The sequence below is a fragment of the Hetaerina americana genome, unplaced genomic scaffold, assembly GCF_022747635.1.
Source record: "Hetaerina americana unplaced genomic scaffold, ioHetAmer1.1.p SCAF_2, whole genome shotgun sequence".
NCBI lineage: Eukaryota > Metazoa > Arthropoda > Insecta > Odonata > Calopterygidae > Hetaerina > Hetaerina americana.
The window spans coordinates 24,742,158-24,754,517 of NW_027286763.1; the positions used below are offsets into that span (position 1 = coordinate 24,742,158).

Below are 12,360 nucleotides of genomic sequence, written 5' to 3' on the forward strand. Positions count from 1 at the left end.
CCACTCTATTACAAAAGCCACTTCTCATATGGTGATCTAACACTCTCCTTTGTATACATGGCAAATTTTGGGCTCATTTTCTCACTTTTCTAAATCTGATCACATTATTCATTGGCTTCTTGGGCATAAACTGGAATATTATGACAGGGATATTCATCATTAAGTGAATTAAATCCTATCTCAGTGCATAACGTCAATATGTTGTACATAATCAAAAGAGTGTACTTAACTTTTCTCTGGGAAAGAAATTAAACAGTGTACCCCAGGATTCTGTTTTGAGGAGCTTTATTTTTAAATTATATTAATGACAATCAAATTACCTAAAACTGCAATCATGTATGCTCAGGATCTTTCTTAACATGTGACTAATGAGAAATCCCAGTGTCACTGCATGAGATTTTCTTAAGATATACACAAACCATTTATAAGGAGACACAATACTGCTTGTGGGCCTAAATGTATGCACTGCATACAATGCTAATAAACTATCATCAGTGGTTAAACATGGATCTAAGATACATGTTTTCAAGAAAAAGTAATAATTCTTGAGAATAAATTTGTTCCATTCTCTGAAGGACTTTTTATTTTACAGTAACCTAATTTTATTCTCTTCTGCACTTTTTTCCTAATAAGCATTACTTGATGTGACAAACTTTAGTTTTATTTTACATTTATATGCAGCACCCCCAGGAAGTTTCACTGCTGCTAAGAAGTTTCAGATAGCACCATGTACGAATGAATTGTATTTCATGATTTTTCCACACATCTGCCTATGCTGAACTTGTTTATAATTTTGAAAAATATAATAGTGAAATCTTAAATATCATTGACAATCAATACATTTGTCAAGCAGTTTTATTTTCATATAGAAATGTAATCAGAATGTGCACAGGACTTCCAAAAAACATAGAGAATAGATGTGGCATACATGTAGTAGATTTGCTTAAGACCAATTACAAAACCATAAATTAAGTCACTACGTTTCATTTGATTGCAGTACAGCACTAAGTAAATATGAAGTTACTGTTTAATCAAGTAATAATAATGTAATGAGGAATTGATGTATTCACTCATGATGCATGATATATTTATATAACATTGACGAAATGAAAAGTTTTGCCATATATAACTGCCAAAAAGCTACAGAATGTACAGTAATAAGTCATAAATATGTACCCTTAAATCATAAAACCCCTATTACGAAAGCATGTTTGCTTGGTTTGCACATTTTACTGGTTAGCACAAGTATTCCATGTCCCTTCAAAAACATGCTAACAAGAGTCCCCTGTACCATCAAGTTTTTTGATATTTTACACAAATCTATTGCAGCTGACTGTAATAATGACAATTAAAAAAGTTTCAAAGTCACTAATAATATAAATGATCACTCAATTTGGACTCGCATAAGTTACATACAAATATAAAACTTTTCTAAACAAGATTTGCCACAAATATGATTCCATGCCAGAATACAATTTGCAGGTCCCTATGGATTTTAAGATGGACTCTAACACTATTTAAGCTTTCCAATTACTTTTACAATGCATCATGAAGCTTTTATGATAGGTCGCAGCATTGGCCTCATGTGTCCCATTTTAGGGATGTACTCTCAAATCGTTCACACACATTCACAGGCTCACATTTGGTTTAAGAATCACTAATACCTTGAAAAAACAATGATTTGCAGCGAAGTTATTTGGCCCAGATGCTCACTGAATTAAATAAAACTTCCTCATCCATTAGAAGTGAAATTATAACCATCAATATGACTGATCAATTGAATCTAACTGCCACTACAATGTAAAAGTACGACGCAAGGGGTTCAACCCTGGATGTAGTGTCCCCTTTGACCTGAAATTCATGAGAAGAAATCGATGTTTAGGAGGCAATGACCTAAATAAAATTTATTAAAAAGGGAGAGGCAACATCCCTCCTCGAGGTGCTCAGTCGTCAAGAGCCACTCCTGCACATATCCTAATCATACAGTATCAGAGTTCCATTCTCAATACAGCAACAATTTCTAAACCACAAAAACTGAATGTTTTCCTCCCTCCACATCTGGAGCTCAGCACCTCTCCTTTACAGGAAATAGTCAGGAGTTCTTCGTGTGACATGAGGCTCGCCACGCCGAGGAGCGGGGTCAAACTGGAGACTGGAATGAAAATAACAGAAAAATGCTGTCAATGCCAGTATAAAAGAATATACCATTAAGCTGTTAACACACACATGCAAGAGCAAACTCAGTGAAGAAATGAACATGACAGTTTTGTGAGGAAGTGGCAGAATAATTTCCCTAAAGACCCTGAGACAACCAACCTGGAGCTTTTTACTTCAATGTTTAATAAATTTTTAACCCAATTCACATATTTAATCCATTTAGCTGGAACATCAGCTACAATTCTCAAACCACTAATTTTTACTTACGGAAACTGAAAAAAGAATTAAACAGGGAAAAGGTTTTTTATTCAACAGGCTATATTTGTTGAAGGAAACTAAAAGAGCAATGCTTTCTTATTCGCATGATAAAATTAGTAAAAGGAATGAAAATTTATACTAGAATTAATTCAAGAGCGGCCACCAAACTTTTAAATAATAAAAATATTAGTTTACTACACAAACATGTCTCCTTTCATGACACCGTGGGCAGTTTAACAAATTCAACACAGAGACAACCAAGCAGATGTTCCCGTTAGGCTGGAATAAATGTGATGAAAGCTTAAGATTTCTTTCCCTTTAAGTTTGGTTGCATTATACACAAATATTTTGTGGCTCTCTTGGCTGTGGGTGTTGTCATCATAAAAGTACTTGATACAGTCTTACTATTGGAGTCCATCATGCCAGTTGAGTTGTGATAAACTACTATTAGAGGAATTTCTTCTTCTCAAGAAGTAACTCCCCCCACATAAATCAATCAACTTTCATTTATTCCTAATACATACTGGTTTTTCAAAATATTTTTTAACATGTAGCATCTCCATTGGAATTCACACTTTCCATTAGCCACCATACTCCCATCTGTTCAATTGTCTTTATGCTACCAGTTAGAAAATTACTTCTTCCACCACTCCATTGGTGGAAGAAGAAATGTTTAGATTACAGTTAAGATGGTTAATGGCACTTGAAGAACCTGCCCACCCCAATGGAGTCCCTAATCTGAGCACAATCCCTTACAGAATTAGTATTTAGGGGAGGCGACCGACAGCTAAGGTCATTTGCGCCATTAGGGATGGACAGGAAAGGATGAAGGGTGGAGAGTAACCCGGCGTCGGCATTAGCCTACTCTTTACAAAAGGCACCAAGGGGCACGCAGCTCAATGTCCCATCCGACAGATGGCGCACTCACTCAAAGCGCCCTCCACAAAGCACCTCAAGTGGGAATCGAGATAGCTCTGAAACATATTCAACACTGCCGGGATTTGAACCTGGGCCCTCTGGGTGGGAAGCCAGTACGTTAGCCCCCACACCATCTCGACCCCGTCCCTTACAGTGCTACCACATGCAACAAATATGAAACCCCACGTACATGAGCCATAAATTCAATAAACTTAGAAATCTAACCATGTTTAGTCTGTCTACGTCCAAATCCTGCCCTAAGTGATAGATTAACATTCAAAAAATAGAAAATTATACGCTGCATTGGTCATTTGATACTACTGAAGTTTGTAAGGATAAATTTAACAAGCAACACAAATGAGTTTTAAGAAACTGACCCAGGAGACAACATACAACAACTGTACCCTACCTCTGTAGTTATACTGTATGTTCAGTAATAAACTGTGTGCGAGGGAAGCAATTATATGTGATGCATTATACAATTTATTCTCTATTTACTTTGAGTAGTACTTACTACTATATGCCCCCACTTCCACATCACATTTTTTACCCTAATTTTAAATGCTTAGTCATATATTATCTACACAGCAGTGTTCATTCTGAAAATTATGTAAGAGAGTTTAATGCTATTTCACTGAAAATATTGTTGACATAATAAATTTTGCGTGGAATATTCTAAGTTATTTATTCCATTAATGTCTTATATGCTAAATTAAATGCCTTTTTCCACCTAAAAATATGTCACAATGTTAACAATTGATTTTTCTGTAATTGAATCTATGATTTTTTATCACATCTAGTATTGAAAATATTCCCAAACATTATTCCTTATCTTGAAAGGTCACATACCATGGAAATTCAATGTTAATGCCATTTGAACAAATAAGGTCGCCATCTGGTCATGCCCTGCGCACAGGTTCACTTCCTAATAAACCTAAACTACTTTGATGGGAACTTTAAAAGCACAGGAATACTCATCAATCAGAGACTTTTGCAGTTCTGTGAGGAATAATTACATTCATAAAAAGCAACACTAATCTGTATTTATCTAGAACTGGAGCATAATATTAACACAGGATAAGAGTTCAGAGGAATCAATCACATTATTCGGCGACTTGAATGAAAAATGATCCCAAAATCTCTCCTTTATTTAATTTCTCTTTCATTCGTAGGAGCCACAGTACAGTGCTGATTTGCACAAGTACATATTTCGTTGTTGTATTTTCATCTAAACAATGTAATTATGAAAATAATCAACATTCCACCTACAATTAATAATATTTCCAAAATTTACCAATGAATATTGATCGGGATGCAAAATTTTTATAAACCCCAAATGCAGTGTCCCCTCACTAATCTGGACCCTACTAATCCAGAGTCCAACCTTATCACTCATAACCGGTGATATGAGCATACCAAGGATATGCCCTCAGATTATTCAAAAATGACCTTGTTGGAATACTTACAATGTATACTTTAGTGAATCATCCAGTTCCATAATTGCAGCTTGGTTTCCACAGCGATAACAATAATTAGGGGCAGAAAATATTGTTACAACACATCGATCATGGCACCTGTTGAAGAAATTGTTGAATATCAGGGTACATTTACAGTAACTTCAAAACATGACCATGCCTCAGCAACAATTAAAAATTACAAAAAGCATCTGGATATTAAAGATGGCACAGAAAAAATAAATCAATATTTGGAATCAATGCAGCTGTGCACATACTAATATTACCCAAATAATTTATTACACTTTTCCCAGTTATATTGTGGGATTTCAGGGGCAGATTGAATCCTGAATTATAGGGCACCTGGTATATAACCGTGGACCACAGTAGTCCAGGGGGTAGAGCGTTGGACTAGTGATGAGGGCCCTGGTTCAATTCCAGGGCCAGCCACTCTGGGCGCCTGCAGCTCCACCCTAGCTATGTGATTTTTCAGGTACCAGGTCTTCCTGGGAAACCATAACCGGCACAGGGAAAGGAACTAGCCCCCCTATCCAGATGTGTGAATTTCGCATGCCCTAAGGCTTAGTACTGGGTAAACTCTACCATCACCTACCAAACCAACCTTCGGGTTGATTACGGTGTTTATGGTTTTTTTAATGATATATAACCCATGCCTGCCTCTTTTATGGCTCAAAATCTGAGAATCATTAAAATGTGCCTTTGTTGGACATAAATCATACCTTCATATTATGTATAAAATAATTTTTTTAAATAATTTGCATTCACAGAAAGTGATAAAAATTGTGCATGTGCAAACAAGTGACATTTTATCTTTGACTGGAACTCAAGCAGATAAATGAGCATAAAAATACATGGGTGGTTCATTAATTCCTAAGAAAATCCAAGAGATGGGAGGCATTCCCATTATAAGAAAAGGTTTACTTCTACTAAGCTTTATTTCTCACCACACTGCTATTATTATTTCAGCCATATCCATCACATGGTTTCATTTTCATAGTCTATTGATATAACAAAGTTTTCTTCATTATGAAAAATGGTAAAAAAATGGTTTCATGCGGTGATTTATCACTTCTATTTAAATTGTTTAACAGATATCAGACGCAGTTTCAGGTTTAACAACATGGAATTCCTTCATTATGAGGGTAAAAAAGAAACTTTACACTTTGTGCAAGTGTAAAGTTTCTTTTTTACCCTCTTAGAGATCAGAGGGTTGGATTACGTTCATGGCACATCTGCTCCTGTGTTTTTGACTGTTTACAGTTGGGTTAATGAGTCCATACATCTACAAGTGATGAACATAGTTCAGGAAGTCCAGTGGAAGACACTTCCTTCATAATGATTGACACATACCACGGCATGATCTTGAGTGATCGATTAATCAAAGTCCATGAAATAGCTGAGGTCATGGACATATCACAAGGTGCAGTATTTCAATTTTGCTCTAAAAATTGGGTGTGAACAAAATCTCAGCAAGATGGGTGTCACGTTTAAGTTCTACAGTGGAGCATAAACATAACCATGTAGTCATTCTGAGGATGGTTTGGAAATTTTCTGTTGCAATCCTGATGAGCTTCTAGATCAACATAACTATGAATGAAACATGGATCCACTACTACACTCCAGTGAAAAAGGAAGCTGAAACAGTGAAGTTCTAAACTCTCTCGAGAAGGCGAAGATGGTTAAATTAGCCAGAAAGGAGATCACCATGGTTTTTTCAGGATGCATGAGGAATTACCACCATCGCTTATTTGTACAAAGGACAAATGATAAATACAGAGTATGATACGTTGTTACTGCACCAGTTGAAGAGAAACCATTGTCATTTGGCAAAGAAAAAAATTATCTTTCATCAAGACAATACACAGAATCACACCTGTGCAATTTTGATGGTGAAAATTATGGAATTAATGTTTGAATCATTACAACATAAACAGTATTCACCATATTTGACCCCTAGGGACTTTTCATATTTCCAAACTTGAAAAAATGGTACAGCAGAACAAGGTCCACATTGAGTGAGGTGGTCACCACCAACAGAGATGCCTATTTTGAGGACTTGCCATAAAACTACTTATTGGATGGCTTAAAAAAGTTCAAGAAATGCTTGGAAAAGTGAATCAAGCTAAAAGGAGAAGCTATGGCGAAAAATAAAAAAAATTCACCCAAAATGAAGTTTTCATATTTTTGTAAGGGCATAATGAACAACCCACATATTTACTCAAGAGTTATTCTAGAAGAAGTGAATTCTTATTTGAGGTAATAAGACCCAGAGCATATCCAAATTCATGGAGTAAATGATGGACATATTCGGAAAGCCATTTTGAAAATTTAGGCAGCCTTTCACCCTTTGTCCAGTTTTCCCAAAGTCTCGAATCATATAGTCACAATCACAAAAGATCTGTGAGAAATAATGCAAGCCGAAGCTCTGCAGTTGACATTCCTTACCAGTTGAATCCTTCCATGACCAACTGATGTGCTCTGGACACAAGTGACAGCCCATTGGAGTTGCAGAAGGTTTCGGAAATATCTTGCCCAAAGGTATAGCCGGCTCCTCGTGGGGATATTCCCCAGCCCCCACGATCATCAGGATCAGACCAAAGTAAATCACACATTGGACCCTGCAATGAAAGGTATCACTCAGAAAACTAATGTTTCTGAAACAAAATCACAATTCCTAACTTAATGTTTAAGCTCAATATTCCCAACTCAAAATTTTGGGCATCAATAAAAAAATGACAATGCTAAACAGTAAAAATTCAAATTTATGTACCCTGATTAATATTATCATTGAAAATTTAATTTTTAATTATCTGGACTGGTCCCCAAATGAATCAAAGCAGCAAAAACACCACAATTAAGGGTGCACTCTAGAATTTAAAAAATCAACATTAAATGATCTCTCCTTTTATCTCCCAAGGCTCCTACTGAGGCAAAAGTACAATGGGGACTTTCAGCTGAAGGGATGGATGAAATGGTGGAAGCATAGGGGTCTAAAATTTGAAACAGTTCTGAAGTCAACAGTTTCCTCGATCAAGGCATTTGACAGAGGAAAAAAAGCACATAGATATCAGAACACAGGTAAGGAAGAACAAATTGATGGGAAATGCAAGAGTTTCTCAGGTGAACTGCACCAGCACATTACTTCTATTCTTGCCTACGAAGGAACAAAATTGAAAATTAAATAAAAGATCAAATAGGTCAGAAAGATGTTAGCAATACTTTGCGATATAATCATTGGTCACAATAGAATATTGGTTACCTATTTATGCAATCCATAAATACACCACAGCAAATTATTAAAATTTTATGAAATATCCTTCAACAAGACTAAATAAGAAATACTTTAGAAATAGACTGCTCATATCAATGTATTAACAAAAATTTACACACCTCTTCAGCTATCAAGATTGTCTTCAAAAATGGGAATTCTAGTTAACCCTTTGCACTCGGGTGCTTTTTTCTCGATTGCCCTAGTCTACTCGGGATTCAATTTTTTAAATACCCCAAATTAGCTAAGCGTGGCACTAGAATGAAAAACTGGAGTTTCTTTTCATACCAAACTTATTTATTTGGATTTTTTGACATAATTATTGATAACTTTATTGATAAACCATAATTTAAACTCTATAATTTTTCATGGTATGATATTTTTGGAAGCATTCACCAACATGAAGACCTGGTTTACATTCACACGTCTCACAGATATATATCGTCTCTCTTCTTCCACCTTTGATTTTTCGGTCAGAGCAAACTGCACAATCTTTATGTTTTTTGTTAGGGTGAGGTGTGATTATATGGAGTTTTCCATCTAAACATTGCTCTATGTTTGTGGATGGTAATCTAACCCTGGACGTTTGTGTACCATCTCGGAATTCTCCAAAGAGATTGTGTACTAGTTTCCTAACAAATTTCACATGCGAGATCGGTTTTTCATTTTTTCTTTGTTGGAATTCTTTATACAATATAAATGAATTTACAACACTGACCTGAAGCCCCCAGAAAAACAATTTACGCCACCATTTTAGAGTTTTCCTCATGAAACAGCTGCTTTCTAATTCTTTGGAATACTTATCCATCGTGAGGAGGGGAAAATTGTTCAGAATGAGCAACTACTAGCTGGCAAAGCATTCGTCAAAGGGAACCCTCTGTCATTAGAGAAAACACCTGCGTTATGCTTCTAGAAACGTAAGTAAACCTCTGAGACTAAGATGAGGAAGGTTTTTTTACCACAGGAGGATGATGCAACCTCAAAAAAGCACGACTCCAGGAAAAAGCCTAAGGTTCATGTTTTACCATGAATATAATAGATCATATCTTGGACCCTCCTACTCAAGATTCCTGACTATGCAATAGATAGGAAAAGAGCAGGCAGAATGTTTGATGATACAGCAGACACTAGGAAGAAAAGGAAATGAAAGAGTCAAAACTAGAAAGCAATGAACTAAGGATCAGCTGACTGAGGTAACTTTACATTCTGGCGATCTTTTTTCAGGCACCGATAATCTCTAAAAGACATTGCTTTACATTTAGCTGACTTTCAAGTAATGAAAAGCAAACAATTATAATGAAAAAGAACTTACAACACAGTAAATAGATAACAAAAAACATCTGTGTAGGTGGTGGCATCCTTTGCGAGACGGCATTTATGTTGACGACGACATCATGGGTCGATACTATTCATTTATAAAACAAGCCATGCTATGAATTAAGCTTTAACTATCCTTTTCCTTTCATGCAGATGATTACAAGAAAAGTTATTGGAAAAATAGACAAAAATCCCAATTCCCCTCGTGGTGAAACTCCGTGTCGAGTGTGGCTCGACATATGAGCTGCTGCCGTTGCTGTGTCGAGTCACACTCGACATCCGAGTGCAAAAGGTTAAAGTAGATGAAATTTTTAATTGCATAAATGAAACTCACTGTTTATAAAAATATTTTATGAATTAACACAAAAATTCAAAATATGATACCCTTCCATTCAAGTAAGAAATCAAGGTATGACAGAAGCTACCAAATATGACTATTTGTTAAATTGCAGAACTAACAAAGTGTCAATAATTGTAAACCAAGAAAGAAAGCAGTCAACACTTGCATTGAAAAATAATACGGATTTGCATGATGACCTTATTATAGATCAAAGGAAAAACATGATGACATTAACCCACACAGTCCATGGCGGCTCCGGGTTCATTGAGAGCACTTCGTGGAAGTGCAAGATGCAGGATACTCTCATGGGTTAAACCCAGTTCTCATGTGTGGTGGTGCAGTGATCTATCCCCTTTACTATCCATCCTTCAAGGCTATAAGACTAGTTTTTAGTATTTTCTGGTGGAGATACCCCATTGAAAATATACTTGTTTAAATTTTTCCATCCAAAAAGCTCTCTCATCTCTTTCCATCTTCTGGTTGATCAAAACATGGGCACTCCATAGTACCAATACTTTCTTTTGCTAGTATTTTACGTCAGTTAAATTTCAATCAACCATCGCTACTTTTACTAGGCCGCCTGAATTTTGGTGCATTTGAACCTCTTATTTTCCACAGCTACTTTAGGAGTCATATGCTCACACACAAAATTTCTAAAATCCTTTCTCTATGGGAAATTACTTGTTGGGTATGACTGCAAGAGAATGTAATTCTTTATCAGCAATAAGACTTGATGGCAAAGTTTTCAGCCCAGTTTTCTTCTCATACATTGTCAGAACCAGTGACTCATAGAGAACCCCATGCTCAGACGCTTTACTGTCTCAAAACAAGGGGTTAAATACCTGGTGTGTCTGGCACTTTTATTTGGGGAGCCGTCAATAGTAATATGCCTATCTTCCCAACATTGATGCACTCATCCTCTATCAGCATTCTGACATCTGTGTCAAACAAAACCTCCACTCTCCGAGAGCTGTCTCCAGGTTTTACTCTTTCAGCTTTTGATAAAATTAAGGATCTGAGAAAAGCATCTTTGGCATCTCACTCCATATCCTGGATACTTTCTCTATCTCCAGCATCAATGAGGCTATTATGTCCATTTGGACCAGGCACAAGAATATGTTTTTACCTGGATGCTAAGAAAGCACCTATTCAGTTTTTTTGCATAACATTCAACTTCGTAAATTGAACTGGAAGCATGGAGGGAAATAGTGGGCATGAGATCATCCTAAAATCTGCATTTCATGTGATGTCAAATTCAACTCTCTATCCTTGGGTTCCCCACTAAAGTATGAAAATCGTACAAGCAGTGTCCTGAAATACATTACCATGTCCATTCCTAACGTACTTTCTGGGATCAACTACCTTAGCTGAAGATTAAACTCTGTTCTGTTATCATATGGCTGGTGCTACAGCAGTCTTGAAGTCGGAACACGTTATTTGCAACAAGCTTTCTCATTCATAACACTACACGCGCACACCAGAGGCCATTTTTCAGCCTCTTGTCTGCAACTTTTAACTGGTTACAATAATTTTGCATGAAGAGGTTTGTGTTATCAATTTTTTGCATGACAAATTATATCTTAAGGGATATTTCTGGTATTTTTAACAAACTATCACATGGAAATTGAGATTACTTGGACTGTCTTAGTTAGCTTTAGCATTGGAATAAGGAACATTTTCTTGAGGTATTGCAAAAAATAAGTCTCTTAATTCAAAACAAGGCAATGAATTGAATTTGTAAGAGGGTTTTCATTCGAATTTGGAGATAAGGTAAAATGGGAGTGTGCGACTGTTAACAAATATCTATCACTTTTCAATGGTAGATTAAGTGATTACAATGACATCTTGAAGATGAACATGCTGTTCAAGTACAAGACAAATTTAATCATTCAATAGAAATTTGTCGAATTCAATGCCACAGATGCCATTGCGAAAACATTTGTTTGCGCTTATATTTATTTGTACATAATTCGCCTCAGACAGTTGAAAATCCAGCTTATTGTGAAATACATGGAGTGATTCATTCTATTTGAGTGCAAAAGACATGAAAGGTTGGAATTCATTAGCAGATAAGCAAAGTGTACAGAGAAAACACTATGGAATGATAAAGAGAATACATTAGAGCATTTAAAGATGACCGCACTTGATTAAGTGCATAATGACAGACATAATGTCATTATTGAAGACTTTAAGTACAGAAAACTGAACCAAAAGTAAAATAAAACAAACACTACGATTTTGTCATTATTTTTAGACAATCATAGCTCTCTCAAGTTTCAAGAAATGTTCTTCAGAATACTTAAAATATAAGGAAATTTGTGCTCAGCATGGTGATAAAGAAAATGCTGACTGAGGTGGGCAAAAACTCAATCAAATAAGCCAGCGCCAGACATTTCATTGTTGGATTAAATGATGATTGGGCACGACAGTTACATGCATGTATACATGTAAATTTCACATCCTTAGAAGGGATATCCCTTCTAAATCAGTCAATTTGAACAGAAAGAATGTCACTTACATAACAATAAACTAACCTATGATAAGTTTAACCAAATAGTTGAATAAATATTTTATTTGCATGCAAAGCTCTCAGAATTTACAAATTTCTTAACTACAGTTTCAGGTAA

The 12,360-nt window shown here is 35.9% G+C and overlaps 1 protein-coding gene across 1 annotated transcript in view; it reads right to left on the reverse strand.

Moving 5' to 3' along the window:
• Positions 1 to 268: 268 nt before the first annotated feature.
• Positions 269 to 12,360, reverse strand: part of LOC139687767 (serine/threonine-protein phosphatase PP2A) — a 29,704-nt gene continuing 17,612 nt past the window's right edge. Inside the window, exons 4-6 of the mRNA XM_071585052.1 lie at positions 7,254 to 7,426; positions 4,800 to 4,907; positions 269 to 2,152 (exon numbers count right to left, since the gene is read on the reverse strand). Coding sequence (XP_071441153.1) covers positions 2,080 to 2,152; positions 4,800 to 4,907; positions 7,254 to 7,426 — 354 coding nt within the window. The 3' untranslated portion in view covers positions 269 to 2,079. The remainder of the gene's footprint in view (positions 2,153 to 4,799; positions 4,908 to 7,253; positions 7,427 to 12,360) is intronic.